Raw genomic sequence first — 19,009 nt, forward strand, 5'->3', positions numbered from 1 at the left:
TGGTACAGGAAATAATGTAGGTGTTGCTTCTAACATTAAAATAATGAAGAAAATGATACATATTTACCAGAAACGACATAGGTGCAAAAAGGTTTTTATCAGTAGTTTTGCTGCTAAAGACTTAAAATTGTAGGAGGAGACCAAAGATGACCGATACCTTGAGTTTTTTAGTTTTTCAGTTTGCTTGAGATCTTTTTAGTAGGCTGGTTTGCTATAGAAAAAGATGGATGTATGTGGCAGCTATATAGATCAACATATGTTTCAAGCGTTTTGTTCACAGTGGTAGATGGAAAGACTTTTTTCATTGATAATGATTTCTGGAAACTTTTGTGGGACATACCTGTTGAATGGGTAGGAGAGAAACTGATCTACAATTTTTGAAATAAAATCAAATCATTCTGAATAACTAGCCTGTAATGTGCATTACTGCCCTAAAACATATGTTTTAGATCAGAGATAGGAAAAAATTTACCTTGATGTTTGAAATGGGGAAATCTACATTTAAAAGGCACCTTTGGTTCAGTCAGCTGTGTTGATAGTTACTTAGTGTCACCTGTTCTCTGTTAAAGCTTAACTAGTTTGCTAAACTAACATCTATCTAGACCATTGAAAGGTAAAGGCTTATATATTAAAAAGTTAATGGTAATTTCCTTCATGTATCATATATCTTAAGTTTCTTGCTATGGCTTTTAAACCTGCTTTCTGTCTCCAGGAGTTTTGCTGCAGTTTCATTAGTTTAAGATATTCTGAAATATTTTTATCTCAAATTTTTTTTCCTCCAGTGCTCTAGTAAATTAACAACCTTACTCCTTATCCATAATGCATGTGAAAGAGCATTTGCTTGGCTGACATTCATACAGCCCTGTAAAGAAATAGGCACGCCACTTGTGTAGCCACAATAAGGAGCAAGTGTGTGCAGTAAACTATCTATATGATCTTTGTAGTGCCATTCATTGTTCTTAAAGCCAGCTTGGTCCAAGTCTGAATGTTGTAATTCCTTGAGGGAGCTTTATCTCTTAAAGAAAAAAATAATAATAATATTAAAAAATATATTTTTTAGACAGAAGAGCATATCTTTTTCAGTTGGTGTTAAAGCTGAAGTGTATTCTTTACTGCAGGGGAGAAAACCAACTTAAAATAGGTAACTTGGAAATCTTGTATTTTCAGAAATGAACTAGAGGTTTGCATATGAAATCGGCACTAGTGTGCAGTTAAAAGCTCTTGCTTTTGTTTAAAATAATGCTAACGTCAGAAGCATGTATGTATGCACTTTTTTGAGAGTTTGGATTTATTAAAATTTTGTATGGTGCTAGCTTTCTTAGGTAGATATGAAAGTATCAGTACAGATCAGCAGTTTAATGTATCAGATTGTCAGCTATGTGGAACCCCACAAAAATACACTTACAATACCACAGGAAAGGTGTAGTTGCATACTGAAGAATTATGTGCCAAATGTGGCTCAAGGTGGGGGAAGAATAGAAGGGGTCTGAAGATGCCAGGTTTCTTTAGAAGTTGTCTGATAACCTGAAATACAAGGTACCAGTCCTGTCATTTCTGGTCACAGGAAGGTTAAATATTTGCTGCTCTGGAGCAGCAAACTGAACAGTGAGAGAATGAACTCTTGATTGAGCCGTTGGTCCAAGAAAGGTGCGAGCCTGGTGTGCCAACTGGTTTCTCCTGGAACTGTTTGTGCAGCTTCTAGTTTTGCAGCCGTGGAGCACGGCATGATCTAGGCGTGACTTGTGTGCTCCCAGTGCGGCTCCTTGTGTGAGTGGGTGGGTGGCTTTTTTCGGCTAACGGATATTTAACTTGAATAGCTTAATAATGCTGAGAAATTAAAAATTACCCCACTTCAAAAATGCAAGAGAGGGTAATTTTTGTTAGCTAATGTATCCACTTGTGGTAGAAAGTGAACAGCGTTTTACTAACACTGTCAGATTACTAATTTATCCCGCATTAGAAAAACTGTCATTTTGTAAATATCTGTTCAGGACTCTATCCTGTAGTATAGAGGCATAAGCACAGCACAGCCTTGCCTACTGTTGTTGCCCAAAACATGGGTGATCTCCCTTTTCTCTTGACCTGTGGATGTGCAGTCAGCATCCTTTTTTTTATTGTGAAACTTACTTTTTTTGAGTCAAGTTACTGTAAAAGTGTGAAGATAGTAGTGGTAGCGTTGTATTGTTTGCTGCAGCATGAAAGTTGCATAGAATATGGCTGAGTAAACTTTATTTCTCCAACTTCCAAAGCACCTGCAATTGTGAGAGGAGGCTTTCATTACAGCTATCTGTATGCTGTAGCCAGTTAATCCAAGGTGATAGATACTTCTTGTGGAAGATGGCTTCTAATAACTTTCATAAAATGTCAGATATCAGCTTGCATGTTGTTATGACCCTGAACAAGAATCTGATTTTTGGAAAAATATGCTGAATTGGTGTAGGAAGATCTATTTAGTTAATGTTATAAAGCCTGTTGCACAATATTATAGGAATGTTCTGGTGTTTGTATTACTAAATTAAGCTGAAATGTATTTACTGTTCTAGAAATAGATTTTACAGAAATCCATTAAAATAAAGCCCAATCAATTGTTGCTCAGTTTGGAAACTATTTCTATTCTCCTGCTTGCTTCAAAAATTTCAATTTAAGAAAACAGCAAAGACCTTTCCACGAAGCAGAAAAAAAGCTGATGCTAGTTTGACATTGGTTTTTATCTTCTCATCCTAATAAATCAAATTTGCAGCTGTTAATGTGGTGTAAATAGAGTTATTGTGACCATGTTTCATCATGACTGTGACCAGTTGCCTCATTTTAATCTTGGTTCCTGTATTGCTTTATTAATCTCAGTTTATCAGAAGTTTTAAGCCCTAAAATGGGTTTTTATTGGTCTGTCACCTATTGATAATTTCCTGTGGACTTGACATTTTTTCTGACAAAAACATGATGATGTTACTCTAGTATTGTGAGTTCTTGGAATATATTGGAATATTTTTCTTGATAGAAGGTATAGCATTTATTTGTCTAAAACAGTTCTCAAACTTCAGGGTTTGAGGAATGCATGTTATCTTTTTTGTATATCTTTGACCTTTTACCTTTATCTTTCTTTCCTCCTCAGGAGGTCACCGTTCTGAAGAACTTTTAACTTCTTTTATTTGTAACAGACACAGTATATTCGTATCTCTTTAATTATGTGTTTTATATATTGCAAAACAAAAATCAATAAATTGTGTTTATTTTTTTTAAAAGAAGGATCTCACAAGAGACAAAGGTAGTGGTAGTTTCAAGGAAATTGTAAAAGCATGCTACCTTTACTCTGATTTTTAAAGATCAGAGCATCTGAGTGGGTGTATTGAAAGTATATACGAGTGTTCAGATCTTGCCTCATGTAGTTCCCATATAATAATCCTTTTAAAGTAAAATGATTGCACCTGTTGAGTAAATATCTCCATAATACCCAAACTCATATCTACAGGAGAAATGTATTTATTTTAGCTCAAGGGAAATACTTCTTTTCAGAGCAAAACTTTAGAAACCACAGGCCTTGATCCTCCACACATGTAGGTTTATGTGTTAAGCTATTAGTAATTCCATTGGATTGCTTACCATATAGTTAATTATGATAATAGTTAAATAGTAGGCTTGTGAAGAACAGTGTAGTGTCTCTAGCTTTCAGGACAGTTTTAGATTGTTTTGTATTTTTATTTGACTTCTGTTTTGAGGAGTGTCAAACTGTATGGAACTTCCCATGCACTCTCTGGTGGTTTAAGTAGCTGATCTCTCTGCTGATACTGCTGCAGTGCTCAGGAACGTTTCTCTTGCAATGCCTCAGTGATGTTTCATGTTCAAAAAAGCATTTTGTTGCTGAAAGCACTGTAGATAAAGTTTCAATGTATATTGTTTTATGACAGTATAATGCCAAATATACCTTTTATGTCTTTATAAACCAGGAGTACCTGTCTTGAGGCCAAAGGCTATCATGGTGCTCTGTTACTATCATGTCAAAAATGAGATGTTAAATAGATCAGTACTTGGGCTACTTAATATAAATAATATTAAATATTAAAAGAAATGGCCTTATGCCCAATAGTAATCTATATTCAGATATCATTTAGAGGTAATACTACCTTAATTACTGTACCATGGAGGCAGATGAAGGAGGTTTGTGATTTTTCATAAACTTAGATACTGACTAACAGAGTTCTTGCTATATACTACAGTGTCTGTTCAAGGACAGATCTGCTCTGTGCCCAGTATTCCAGAAGTATTACTTATGTGAGCAAAATAATTATATTGGAGTAAAATTAATTTTAGTTAAACAGATCAACTGTTGTAATAGATAAGACTACAGTCGTTGTCTGAGGGCTTGGATTAAAATTTATATGAAATCATTTGGTAACAACCACAAAATGGATATAAAGGAATTGTAAATGTCGAAGTAAGGATGACAAAAGTAAGAGCCCACAATTGCCCGTCTCATCCACCAGTTGCTCATATGTACATGCACTCCCTTTCTCACATATGCATGTCTTGATTGCTTGTTAGGTCAAACCAGTTTGCAGTCCAAAACTGTCCATTTGTATCTCCTTGGGTTGCCATTCAGTGGCAGAAATGTAATAATCTTTCAAGCCCATCTGGTATGTCCATCAGAGATGTAGCATATAAGATTATTTCTGTTGCAAGCTTCTTGGTTTGATTTCTTCTGTCAGTCCTTCTTTTTGTTGGGCTTTTCTTGATTTTTTTTTTATTTTATTTTAATTTTTTTGAGGGGGGGACCAGGCTCCTTGTTGATTTGGTGGATAGGTGCTATTGCTGGATGTATACATTCATTCACTTGCAATGCCAGCAGGAGTTGTTAGCACTGATAAGGTCATTCTTCTCTTTTCTTGTACAGATTAAGAGCAAACTCATGTGTTGGTCATTTCATCTCAGAATTGTTGTTTCAGATTCTAAAAGTGTATGAAGCTGTCACTACATTACTTGTAGTTGATTCAGTTTTTCAAAGTTACAGTCAAAATGTACAGCTACAGGACTTAGTTTTTAAAAAGGCAAATTCTCGAGGAAGAATTGAACAGTATGGTAAAGGTGCCAGGAGAGTCTCCTGTCATGTGATGTGAATTCTGCATCCAGTGGTTTGTTTCTGTTCTGCTTTTCCTTTGGTTGGCAAATGTCTTCATATTCCAAAGAGTGGAAAATGGACCTTCCTAAAAAGAGAAACAGTATCTTGAATTGAACTGAAAGTAAATAGTCTGAAGATGACCATTAAGAATTCAGTTTTTTTCTGTTGCAAGGTCAGTGAGAGATAGTGGGTGGTGGGGTTGTTTGTTGGGTGTGTGTGTGTGTCTTTTTTTGACTCTTTGTACTATAGATGGAGGTGTGGAATCAAGTGTGTGAGTGAGAAGAAAGCATGAAGTAGAAGTTAAGATTTAGAATTTGAGAGAAACTCCTGCTTTGTATGTCTGTATTTATATATAATCTAAAGGGCCAGCTTTTCAGCAGGTTATGGCCAATATACCTCCTCTTGCATATTGTGGGTGTACTCAGATAAGTAACTATTTACCAGGTTCAATAAGATGTTCAGCATTGATCTACACCAAATCAAAGCTGCAAGTTCAAGAACATACTGTTTACCCCCAAAAATTTGGGGAAGGGGGAGGAACAGACTTCAAGAGGAGAAAATAAATTTTTTATATTGTTCTAATCCTTTTGAGATCTTCTGATATATTGCAGTCTATTTCTGTAATTTTATTTAGGTTTCAAAGCCATCCTATGTAACAGACGTGAAAGTGTTACCAGACGTGGAATTACTGCTGTTTACTTTCCCTTATAGATCACTAACCTTAAGGGAACTATATTTGGTTGTAATTTTTAATAAGAGCAGGGATTTACATCTGGCTGCCATTAACATTTAGGAGTGATAGGCAGCTGAAGCTGTGAATCCTCCTTTAATTGACCTGGCCTAATGCTTTAGTGATTAGCATGGTTAGTGAATACCATTATGGAATCATGGACATATTACTTTTATTCCATATTTTAATTTATGAATAGAAACTTCTAAGGTCATTTAATGGCATTTATTTAGCATCAAGCAATGCTTCTAGAGTATTTAAGTATTGGAAAAAGATATTTAAAGCTATTTCAAGTATTTTGTCCTACATATAGCAAATTACTATAGATACTGATAAACTATGTTAGTGACATAGCTGATCATAAAAAGGACTGTTAGAGTGAGAATTCCTGTCTTACTATATAGGTTGGAGGAACTGTTATATGCTGTAATAAATTTGTTGTAGTAGGTATATTAATATTTAGTTGCGGTGTCTTGCAAATGCAAAACTTGCTGATGTAGTTACCAATTTTTTAATAGATCATTGACCCGTCAATCAGACTCTGACCATTTCAGAGATAAAAAGGTAGGCTTTCATTGGCTCTTATGAATAGAGCTCCTTTCCACAAATTAAGAAATGGTATAATAATTAACAGATATAATGGATATGTGCATTGAAGTTTTGGGTATATCTTTGAGCTTTAGCTCCTGTTATCTTTGGTGTAGTTAACCCCCTGTCAACCCACAGATAATTTAAATACATTGTAAAAAATGAATTAGTTTTGTGGCAATGGCATGTTGATATGTCACTCTGATAGGCTTTTGCTCATTTTTTGGAGATTCTTCTGTAGTAGAGTTGATGTTAATCTTTCAGACTTTATTCTTTTAAGTCAAGGCAGAGAGAACTTAAGTAACTTATTTAATAACTAGTAATACTGTTCTCAAGATGCAATGATTCTTTGCAGTGATTCTTGAAACAATTTTACGTAGAGAAAATTTACCCAAACTTCCTAAAATAAAACATTTTCTTTGATTTACAAATTTTAATGATTATAAATGCCGATGATTACCGATATTGCAGTTTGATATCTTTGACCTAATAACTCACTTGGAAATTGCCAAAACAGGTCACTCTGGACTCATAAGGTGAATCAGGAAGTAGACAAAGGTCACTAGCCATTCCTAAGTTCTAAAGATCTTAAGAAAAATCAAGATTTAAGGCTTTGAGAATAGAAATAATATTTTTAGTTGCAAAACTTCATTAGATAATATCAAGATTCAATTGCTTTGATGTAATATACTAAGTGCAAAAAATATGAATCAAGAAGAAGTAGGAAAGAATCCAAAGTTTAGAGGTAAATTTTAGTCGAAATCAAAGAAAAATGCCTGAATTTACATACAATTTTTTATTACTTTGTAAACGCAAGGGGGAAGGGGGGGGAAGACCAAAAGAAATGATAGTCAAAATGAGGGGCTGATAAAATACTGTGTAACTGGAAATTTATCAGGTCATAGCAGCTATTTTTGTTTTCAAAAGTATTTTCTTATTAAAAACATCTTTGGCCTCTTAATCAGTGCTATCAATCTTATTTCACATGTTGTTTGTATAACACTTTATTTCAGGAATGTTTTAATATACCTCATATTTATTCAGAACCAGTGCAAGGAGGATCACATCTTTACTAGATGATGCTCATTTTTGTACTAGAACATGGCAAAGTCATCATCCTATTGTAAACTCAATTTGATCTACTTCAGGGAAAACACTGCTTAATGACATCAATTGTCCCTAAATGGATACCATAGTAGATCTTGCCAATGTTCAGTTCTTCCTGTTCAGTAGCCTGCAGATTTTTCTGCTGTTGTCAGAGTTTTACTAATGTAGTAAATAAGTCACTATTTATTATTTTTTCATTTTTAGGTAAGTCATATCCATCTTACCCAAGTAAAAAGTGTACACACAAAACAAATATGCAGGTAGTTGTCTATGAAATGCATTTCCAAAGTACTGCTTAGTATTAGTCGTGGATCTTAATATGTGTGTGTATATAGATATCTAAAGGTAGTTGTAAAAAGATAAAGTTATTCTGAAAGAAAACGCAGCAGTTCTTAAACAATATTTGGTAGTGTCATGCCTGCTCTAACCTGAGTCCAGAATATTGCAGATGCAAGAGGGATTAGCTTTTTCAGTGAAGTGAAGTCCTCAAGAAAAGAAAGTAGAAGGGACACACTTTCCTTTCTCTTTGCTGTTTAATATCTCCATACATGTCCACATAGCCAGTTTATCTCTTGATAGAAGATGAGGGGAAGTGGCATGTAGCTTACGCATTTCTGATCCAAGAGGGGCCTACACTGAGACTCAGGAATGCAACCTTTGCTGCTCCTAACCCTCTCTTTATAAACTTTCCCATTATTTATTCCTTTATTTTCACTCATCTGTTCAGTTGTCCTTTCATCTTCTCGTGCTGTGATGTACTCCTACTTCCTTCATCAGTCATACATATAATTAATTTTTCCACTATATTCTAATCTTTGCACACATACTACATAATATGTGATCTTGTATTGCAAGCAAAACTAGTTAATGTAACAAATGAAAATCACTAGAGGTGATACTCTTGTAATATTTATCCTTCAATTCTCTCTTTTTTCCTTATATTAAATCTAAATCTAAATGAAATTTTGTTTTGCTTCAGGGATCTTTGTTTACTTTATCTATTTTTGTTAAATGGCTTAAAAATATACAGAACTTAAAATAAGAATTCATCTAGTTGAATTTCAAGAAGAAAAATAGTGGATAGAATTTATAAAGAACGTGAGTCTGCCAAGATGTCAGCTTCATGTCTAATTTAGACTCTTTTATAAGAGCTTGTGTTTATATATACTGAGAAGAAAGTTTAGCACTATTGGGAAGCATTTAGGTTTACGTGTTGTTGTTTTCATACATTGGCAAAATTTTTTGTTAATAATAAGATAGTGGTGCTTGGGAATTAAAAACAAAGCTGGTTCCCGTGGTTTTAATCATATGGGGAGTAGACAGAATTATAAGCAAAAAAAAAAAGTTTGAATGTGAATCTTCAGTAATACTTTCCTTTAAGTGTTGACTGATTAAATCATTGTTCAACTCTGATTATAGAAGGGATGCATTTGAACTATGATACAGGGTATCTCTGCTAGAAGTAGTGTGAAATAGAACTACATTTCTAGGATCTTATACTTTAGTATGAAAATGGTATGTTTAGCTCATGAGATGTATACTTACCTAAAAGCCTTCCTTTAAGCCATTGTTTTCTGTTTTTAAGCTAAACAGTGCAGGCTTTTGCTTTAGTACATCATGTGAAGCCCTGCATTATATTTACAGGAAACAGTCTAGGACACTTGCATAAAGAAAGCAGCAACCAGTCTTTTCGTTTTAAAGACTTTACACTGCAATGTCTTAAGCACTGACTTTTCTATAGATACAAAATCTCTGTTGAAATGTCTTGCAACTCCATGTTATAAACTGGGCTCTAAACACACTGTTCTGATTATCTTTTCAGCAACCAGTTTGCCCTTCCAGTGTCCTCAGAACTCATCAAGAAGTGTTCAATGGACTCATAATTATTCTTTGGACAGTGGTGCTGAACCTCAGTTTTTCTTATAAGAAAGCTTAGAAAGAGCACTGTTTCTTATAAGCTTCCTCTGAGGGCATAGAAAGCAGGTAAGCAAATATTTTGTGCTGGACTTGTTTTGGTTCACTTTCATTTAAGATTTCTTTCTCCTTGAAACTTCTGATGCACAAAGCTTTAGTTTGCAAATATACTGCCATCAGGTATGTTTTGCATGGATTTGTTTGTGGAATTAAATTCACGAAGGGAGAAATCATTCTTAACCAACCTGATAGCCTCCTACAGTGAAATGACTGGCTTGGTAGGTGAGGGGGGAGCAGTGGATGTTGTCTACCTTGACTTAAGTAAGGCTTTTGACACTCTCCCATAATACCATCATAGGCAAGTTGATGAAGTATGGGCTAGATGAGCAGACAGTGAGGTGAATGGCAAGCTGGCTGAATGGCCAGGCTCAGAGGGTTGTGATCTTGGTGCAAAGTCTAGTTGGAGGCCAGTAACTAGCAGTGTACCCCAGGGGACAAGACTGGGTCCAGAGTGCAGCTTCAGCAGTTTGCAGACAATACAGAACTGCGAGGGAGAGGGCTGTGCTGCTGTTCAGAGGGACCTCGACAGGCTGGAGAGATGGGCAGCAAGGAACCTCATGAAGTTCAACAAAGGGAAGTGCAAGGTCCTGCACCTTAGGAGGAATAGCCCCATGCTGCTGTACCGGCTGAGGCCCACCAGCTGGAAGGCAGCATTGCGGGAAAGGACCCAGTGGTCCTGGTGGACATTGAGATGCACACAGGCCAGCAGTGTGCCCTTGCAGCAAAGAAGGCCAGCAGTGTCCAGACCTGCATTAGGAGGAACACTGCCAGCAGGTTGAGGGAGGTGATCTTTCCTCTCTGCTCAGCACTGGTGAGACATCTGGAGTGCTGGGTCCAGTGCTGAGCTCCCCGGTATGAGCTGGCATGGAGCTATTGGAGTGAATCCAGTGAAGGGCCAATAAGGTGATGAAGGTACTAGAGCATCTGTCATGTGTGGAGAGGCTGAGAGAGCTGGGCCTCTTCAACCTAGAGAAGAGAAGGCTAATACCAATGTTACTGTGTTTTGTAGCTTCTTTGTATTATATGACAGGATATAGCTAACTTCTGTGGTTGTATGTTGTTTTTCCAGTTATAATAGACCTGAGTTCAGGCTTTCAGGATGTTGATGCAGTTTTTACATGTTACTGTGAGCTTTATGAATGTGAGGGTTTAGCGACCCTTAGTGGGCTGTTAAGAAATTGACTTTAGTGCTAAATGAAATATGCAAATATTTTTCATTGCTGTATTTATTTTAACATTTTCTTTCTTCTTTTTGCAGCTGGATTAGCTTTTCGATTTCAATTCTGGTGTTCTGCGTATGCCTCCACTACAGAATTCCTATTGCAGCACCTTTTTCTAACATCACTCCCAAAACATAGACATTATAATTAGGTGTCTGCATTTTGATGAACGCTTGTAGCTGTATGTAAATACTTTAAAATCACAATATAGCAGAGTTCTAAAAGTATTAAGGGTTTTTTATTTTGCACTATGTAGGTTAGATATGTTTTTAATATGGCAAAAAAGCTAGTACCTTCCTGGGCAGTATGACAATACTATATATGAATTAAAGCTACTTCTGAATCTGTTCAAGTTCCACTGTGACCGCTCAGTGCTTATTAAATAATTATAAATTTATTGATAGCATCTTGAAACCTGCCTTTGATAAAATAATCATGTACCTAATACAATATTTTCATGCTAAAACAGCAATCATGAGTGGCCATGTAAAATAATGTTTTTAGCAAACTTTTAATTTAAAATAAGTCTAGTATTTCTAATCACTTAGTAATTATTTTAAAAAATAATTTTCCAGAGGATGAAATTATGTCCTAGCCCTGCTGTAAAAATTGATTTTATAGGCATTTACTTCATATGACTTAAATCAAGTCCTAGATAGTGATTTTGCATTTGAGTGTTTAATTACTGATGTCAATAAATAAATATCATAACTCTACTCAGATAGTAATTAAACTGGTAATAAAGGAAGTTTAGCTTCTTGGAAGTTTTGTTTGAAACTTTTCAGTGCAAACAACTTGTCTGCAAGTCTGCATCTGCTACATGTTTGGAAGTATCAGTATCAGAAGTGAAACAATTTAGTTTTATATAAGAAAGCTGGGCAATAGGTAATTTCCATGTTTATACTTTGTGCATTTAATTTTACAGGCTTTGAAGCATAAAGTGGTGTTTTACTAGTTAGAGAAACTATTTTGATCTTTAGTTATTTTTAAATTCCTAAGAAAAGGCCTAATATAGTTTCTGGCATTTGCTAATATTTAGCATTACAAACCACATTGTTTAAAGTCACTTACACAGCAGTCAGAAATGTCTAAAGGACCTCAAATCCATATTTTTGTTGGAGCACCCAGTATTCCAAGCCAGCTGGAGGTGTCAGAACATAATAGTTCAGTGCCTGCTGCTGAAAAATGGAGAGAACTCTACTGTTCATGTGATAGACGTGGTCTTTTTTCTGAAAAATGCAGACGTACTGACCACTTCATGTTTCAGGGTGAAAGCCCTATAGTCACAGCAGTTCCTACAAATGATTACTGCTCCCAGCAATCTGAACAGGGGAGACTAATTTTAGCGAAAGAGTGTTTGACATCTTCTGTAACTTTGGAAACCAATGCCAGTACTCCTAAGACAACTGGCAGTTTAATTTACTCTGATTGTCAATTATCTAAAGATAGAGGCACACACACAAATGTAAATCAGGCTGCAGATCAACACCTTCCTCAAAAGTTTGGAAAATCAGATGAACAGGATGAAAAACAGTCACATGGCTGTTGTTCAAAGCTCACTGAAGGAAAAGCCAGTCATTTGGAAGTTAACTGCTCTGACATTTCTGATTTGGTTGCCTGTACTAAGCAGATTAGCATACATCTAAGGTCTGTGGAAAAAGATGTTCCAACAGGTCATGTAAGAGACTCCCATGAACATCTAAGTCAGTATCTGGTTATGTTTTTCCCCCCAAATCAAGAGTCAAAACCAAAAGGAGAACTAAACGATTGTTCAAACCTTGCAGTGTCAACTGATACTGAATTTCGTAGTATAATGACTTCCAGTCAGATGGCTGTTCTTGCACAAGATCACTTTAAGAAACAAAATGAGATGCAGAAAAGAACTATGGAACTACTGGAAACAGAAACAGGGAATAAACGTGAGGAAAGGCAATATGAACACTTCAGTCTTAATTCTGATGTCAGAACATGTCATAGTGTGGCTGAAAGTGCTTGCGAACAAGAGTATACAGGTTCTCTTGAACTTTTCAGTTCTGAGAGTGATGGCAAAACCTTTTTTGAAGCTACAAAACGAGAAGGAAGTGCTCATGAAAATACAGAGACATCTGAAGAACTTCTTAATGTTCCTGCTGAACAATTTGTAAATGAAATCCATATTGAACCATTGAGCTCAGGAATACTGTGCTCCCAAGTAAGCAGTTCTCATAACAGCTCTTCTAAAAGAGCTCGCAAGTCTGAAGAGTCTCTTTATATTTTTCACTCTGCAGTTAAAAGGCAGCTGAAATCAAAGAGAGCTAAATTGAATTCTTCTCTAGCTGGTCCTAAAATGAGGATGGATCAAGAGAGGATGACAGAGTTCAAGCAACTTCAAAAGCATCTTCTATCACTACTTAAGAATTGCTGCTGCAAAAATCAGAAGTACAATGTTTTGGTCGTGATAGTACATCCCTGTCATATTAAAGAAATACAGATAAAGACAAGACCCAAATCTTCATCGAAAGTTCCAGTGGCAACAATTGTAGTTACTGACCAGTCCAAAATTGAGAGAAAGGTTGTGCTATGGCATGCTGCTGCATTTTGGTCACTCACTGTGTTTCCTGGGGATATTGTACTACTTACAGGTGAGATCTCCTTTTTTGTTTGCCTTTTTAAAATCTGGGCCTTTAAAATGTCTGCTAGTAGGACAGTGTGTGAGCAGTAATTCGTAACTACTGCTAAGTGTCTAAAAACATGGCTCATTATCACTTTGAAGTCCCATAATCGTCCTACCGTTGGAGCATAAAAAATTCTGTAGAAGTTGGTCATCTCTTATGTAGAGTCTTTGGTCTGAGGCGTAGCAGTGTGTAGACCCTTACAGCAGTGCCTTAAGGAGATGTGTTCTGTAACCTGTTAGTGTTTTAAAACAGTTGCTAAGGTGCAAGTGCGACCACAAATGGAAAGATATGCTAGTTACTTGATTTATGTACTTTTCTTTTTTGCTTTTGTACTTCTCTGCTATTGGACTAGCAGATTGAGCAGAAAATGGTGATGTTTGTGTTGCGTCTCTGGAGGGGAAATACTCATCTTCCATGAAGGACTTTCAAGATTCCAGTGCTAGATAGATCATGTAGGGAACTGGTAACTGGCATAGACTGCATGAGGAAAAAATTGTCTTCAGCTTACCTTTTTCATAACATGTCAGTTAATAATGAAGACTGCTCCTGGCAAATTCTTTGTCATCTTTAATTGCTAACAGGAGCAAAATCCTCCCTCCTTAAAAGAATGCATCTCGTGTAAGAGAATGCAGTGCTATGAAGGCTACAATGCACCTAACTTAAGGTTGAATTTGACCAAAACTTATACCACCAAAATGGCTGTGATTTGGCCAATTCTTTTTGGGATATGCAGAAAACTACACAATATAAAATTATTCTTGTTTAAATACTACTGCAGTTATATTTTAAGATGCCTATTTATCTTTGTTAGAGTTCTTAAAAAAAAAAAAAAAAAAAAGGAAAAGAAAAAAAAGAAAAAAAAGTGTTTATTTTGCCATGCTGGGTATTTTAGAGATTGAAGATAAGCTGGGCTTTTTCCTGCTTCTCTTTTTAGACTTTCTTATTCCAAAATCTATCAGATGTGCTTTTAGGTAAGCCTAGTATTTTATTACTCACTGTGAAATGTCACACACAAATAATTTGCCTTTAATGTCCCCAGAAGTTCTATTTTGTAACTACCCAATGCCCTCACCTACTTTGCTTATACCATACCTGCTATTAACTACTACCAAACTACTTAAAAAAATTAACACTTCGTAAATGATGTTAGATTCTAAGTAACTTTGAAACAAAGTGTTCTCTCTTAAACTCTTTTTTTCAAAGTCTGCATTGATGATTCCTGAAATTGTCTAGGAGTTCCTGTAATTTTGACGTTTTCCTGGTCTCCTGTAGTTGGCTAAATTTAGCAGCTTGCTGCATTCTGTCAGTAACATGTCTCTTTCACCTGGTATTGCTCCCCTTGATGCTATGATCAACTTCCTGTCAGTCTCCTGCTCATGCTGCTTAGCCAGCATTTAGCAACAGCAGCTATGAGATGCTGTGAGACAAGTATGCTAGCAGCTCGCCTAGCAACGTGTTTGGTATATGCATATAGATCATTTTGTAGCCAGAACATGAAGCTTCTTTCTGCAGAGACTTTGAGAGTATCTATGTAACTACAGCTTTTGACTTAGGTATTTTTTTTTCCCTTCACTTAATAAAGGTGTTCTTTAAAGCCATTTAATCTTTTGCATTTTAGAAGGAAGAGAATTCTTCAATATTCCTTTTTACTGAGGTATTTGTCTCAGATTTTCTACGTAGATTTATTTTTCCTATCTTGCAAATTCTTGATTAACAGTAGTTGAAGAGTTCAAGTAGACAGACAGCTCCCATTATTGATCACATGTAGAGTACTGTGCTGTTTTAGTAGAGTCACTGTTCCTCTTTCACGTTGCTTTCCTATCTGCATTCCTTGGGAAATGGTAATAGATGTTGATGCCCACATTAAGTCTTTGAATTATGTGGAAGTTCCTTCAATTTATGCCAGTTCTAAAGAAAATATCCTAACTTTTTGAACAAGGTGATGTTTTTAGTATGGATTCAGCGCATTTTTTTCCTGCAAGACCATTGTATATACAAGTGTTAGTCCTAGATGGCACAAAAATGAGAGCAACAAACCCACAGTAATGAAGAAAAACATTGAAAAAGGCCATACAGGAATCAAGGAACCAGTAGAGCATAAGGCTCTGGAAGTGAATAGCAACTTGAATAGAAAGAAGCTTCAAAATAAAGTTTCTGATCTGAAACCAGTTTCAAGATTCCTGTTTCTGCAGCCAGAAAAGTATGCACATTTCAATATGTTCAATATATATGGCTTGATAAATCTGCTTTTTTGTTGCAGATATCATTATGTATGAGAATCTTTGGTTTGGAGAAATCATGCTGCAATCTACATGTACCAGTCAGTTATTGAACCTGGGGAACTGCTCAGCTTTTAATCCAAAAGAATGTAAGTCTGGAATACATGAGAGATTTCTCAAAATCACAATAAAATGGCTATTTAAAGTACTCCATTTGGTACTTCAATGGTTTATATACAGGATAAAATGTATATGTGATCAACTGAGGTGTACAGAACACTAGAAGAATATGACAAGAACACCTGTGGACAAGATGTGGACGTGATGTCGTCATGGATAGGCATGTGGAGTTTATGGCAAAGGTGGATGGTTACCTTTCAAAATACTGAAAACTGAATTCTTTGAGATTAATTTAAGAAAGAGCTGTTATTCTAGGACTCAACCTTAAGAGGTTTGAAACTTCATAACAAGGTGACTTTACAGCAAGAATTAGTGTAGTTACAGAAGCTTTGGAGGCTTAATGAGTAGGTAAGTTCAAAGAAGAAAAAATCAGCAAGGCCTATTAAGCACAGACTTTAAAGTGATTTGAAGTGTTTGGAGGCTTGTGGAAAATACAGTGGAAGTATACCGTGAACTTGCATTATTTTTATTGTCTTCCTGATATCTGTTATCTGTTTAAGAGAGCATGGGAGTAAGTGGTCAAGAATGGCTATTCCTATGTTCTTACAAAGTTACAATACAAGGCTTTTCTATTTCTGATATATTTTAAAGTAGTGTTCTTACACTTTATGTTGGGATGCTATCAAGAGGAGGCAAATAAAATACAATCTAATTTTGGATCAAGTACTGTACATCTCAGTAGTTTCTTGGCTGCTTAGGATTATCATGGGACATGGTTTCGGTTTTGTTGGTGTAAGCATGCATCAGCTGATAAATTTTTTTGTAGCTCTAAGCTTAACAAAAAAAGAGATGTTTGTGATGACTTTTTTCTTTTTTAATAAGTTCATCATATAGTGGATGTTGGTGTTCTCCATGGTTTATTGGCATACGTATCATTGGAATTTCCCCACTTTGGAGACCTTCCATGTAGACAAGTTCAGAGATTGGACAGTGTTCAGCATGTTCAGCTAGACCAGCTTCAGTCAAATACGCTGGTTCATTCAATCTTAAAAATCATCAGCATCACCATATTAACAGGTAAGTTAATGCACTGGACTTCCACAACTTCAAAATTGCCTTGCAACAGTCACTGTTTAAATACTACCTGTTGTTGGCTGTTTCCTGCTCAATACTCCCGTGTTTGAGATGTGAATCACATCTAAGAGCTTTGTGATGAGCCACTCATAGGGAGTGTAACAGTTGGAGAACTTTAGAGTTAGAGGCAGGAAGGAAGTAGTGACTGAAGTCAGCTGCTAAAAGGAGGTTATTGCCTACCAGCCGATCAGTAGTGTACACATCTTGGGGATAAGCCTGCAGGCAGAAGGCACCGATAATCAGTGTTCCTACTTGCCGAGAAGTTGATGAGATTTCACTAAGGAATGAGCAGTCGTCATTTCTGGTACAGTTACTGATGTATTGACTGGTCAGTCAGATGACTTGAGCATCTCCAGAGCTGCAAAATAGTGTGATCTGATTTTCAGCCAGGTGAAGCATTGGAGAGGCATGTTGGTATGAAGTATGGTGTTGGGAGGTGGAATGGGCAAAAGGAATGTGTTAGTTATGAGGAATGTGGGCCTGAAATCCTGAAGATTGTGTGCAGCAGGAGTGCTGAGAAGGGGATATTGCGGTTATGGTGAAAACTTTTTGGTCAGGGGAGGTTGTTTTTCTGTTTTATTTATTACTAAGAATACTTTCCTGAGAAATCCTGGTTGTGAATCCATGTGCTTAATGTACTCTTTCTCTTTTCTGTTTTGAAATTGTTTATTCCTTTTAGAACAATGAATGGAGTCATTTCAGGATTCCTTTTTCTGAAGCCATATTTCAGGATTCCTTTTTCCGAAGCCATTTCTATCTTTAAAATTTTTCATGTTAAAATTCATAGTTTATGTCTGTTTGTTCATCATAGAGTTTAGATAGCCCCTTTCTAGCATCTTAACTTTCTGAAATGAACAACATCTTGATGCCTTGTCAGTGTATTATACACTGTGTCTTTACATGTGGTCTTTTTGACAGGCATTGGGCAGTTAGACCACTGCTACCACCTGGAAAAGGAGTTCCCCCTTCCTTTTTTTCCCTTAACTGTTCAAACTCTCTTATCTTTACATTCCACAGCAATTACAGAAACATTAGTTTCAGATTTAGAGTTAGTCTGTTACTAAGGCATTTTGAGTACAATCTTTTCCCACTGATACCAGTCAAGATGAGTTGGAGGTGCTCAAAGATGCTCGTAGATACCTGCTATTTCCCAGGGAGGTGTCCAGTTGCTGAATGGTTAGGTGCTTGGGAAATTATTGCTGGATAAAAGTAAATTAATATTCTCTATGCTTTTCTTCAAACTAGCTTCATGTTCGTGAAGAAATGATAAATTGTTTTTATCCTCTCCTGAACAAATTTGTGAGCATTTTCTTGTGTTTGCTTATAGACATATCACAGAATATGATAGCGGTATGGTTTCATCTTCATATCCAGATGAGTTCTTGTTTATATGCTTTTTTTCTCTATAAAATAAGTCATGTTATTTCAAACTTTTTCAGAATCTGTGTACAGCTACAAAGGGGGCAGCCAAAGAAAAATTATTCTAATGGTAGAACAGAACAGAGATCAACAATATAGGATGGTGCTGTGGGGAGCAGGGGCAGCCTGGTGCCCTCAACTTCAAAAGAAAAAAGGTAAAGTCTTTGGAATTTTAGGCTACTGTAATAGGAATTCTGTGATGCCATTAATTGCTTTAAAATGTTCAGCTGGTAACATTTTCCTTTCAACCTTTAAATATTCCTGCCCCTTGCTAGGACAATATGTTGGATATTTTAAAAAGTTTGCTTTTTTTGAAAATAGTGCCATCAGCAACAGAATTGGAATGCACTCATTTTAGAGTCCTGAGGAATTTTTATGATATTAAATCATAAATATTTAGAAAATTCTATTTAGACCTAAGACTCTCTGGTGCCTGATTGTCATATAACTGTGAAAAAGAACTTGAGTGTTAACTAAATTAGCATGTTTTCTGAATCTTTCTACTGTTGTCGGTTTTTGCATAAATTCCTAGTTTTCTCTCCACTCCTGATTTTCAGTGTCTGCTTTTCATCTTACTAACTTCAGTATATAAAACCTAGATGGCCCTTACTTTTGTGTATATCACTGTGGATAGATGTATACAGGTCATTAGATAAGCAAATGCTTATAAATCTTGCAGAACTCAAAATACGAAATTTCTGAAATGTTTCAGTACTGTATTGTAGCTGCAA

At 36.0% G+C, this 19,009-nt stretch overlaps 1 protein-coding gene across 13 annotated transcripts in view; it reads left to right on the forward strand.

Moving 5' to 3' along the window:
* SHLD2 (shieldin complex subunit 2) overlaps nucleotides 1-19,009 on the forward strand; it is a 47,992-nt gene that overhangs the window by 15,670 nt on the left and 13,313 nt on the right. For 11 of the 13 annotated variants that reach the window (XM_064513755.1, XM_064513754.1, XM_064513750.1 and 8 more), the window contains 5 exons: nucleotides 9,361-9,521; nucleotides 10,771-13,353; nucleotides 15,647-15,754; nucleotides 16,608-16,802; nucleotides 18,299-18,433. In XM_064513755.1, the coding sequence (XP_064369825.1) occupies nucleotides 11,817-13,353; nucleotides 15,647-15,754; nucleotides 16,608-16,802; nucleotides 18,299-18,433 (1,975 nt within the window). In that variant the 5' untranslated portion in view covers nucleotides 9,361-9,521; nucleotides 10,771-11,816. Of the gene's footprint in view, nucleotides 1-6,386; nucleotides 6,408-9,360; nucleotides 9,522-10,770; nucleotides 13,354-15,646; nucleotides 15,755-16,607; nucleotides 16,803-18,298; nucleotides 18,434-19,009 lie in introns of those variants that run through there. The other 2 variants (XM_064513756.1, XM_026116707.2) reach the window with 2 other exon arrangements.

This window comes from Dromaius novaehollandiae, chromosome 6, assembly GCF_036370855.1.
Source record: "Dromaius novaehollandiae isolate bDroNov1 chromosome 6, bDroNov1.hap1, whole genome shotgun sequence".
NCBI classification, from domain to species: Eukaryota; Metazoa; Chordata; class Aves; order Casuariiformes; family Dromaiidae; genus Dromaius; species Dromaius novaehollandiae.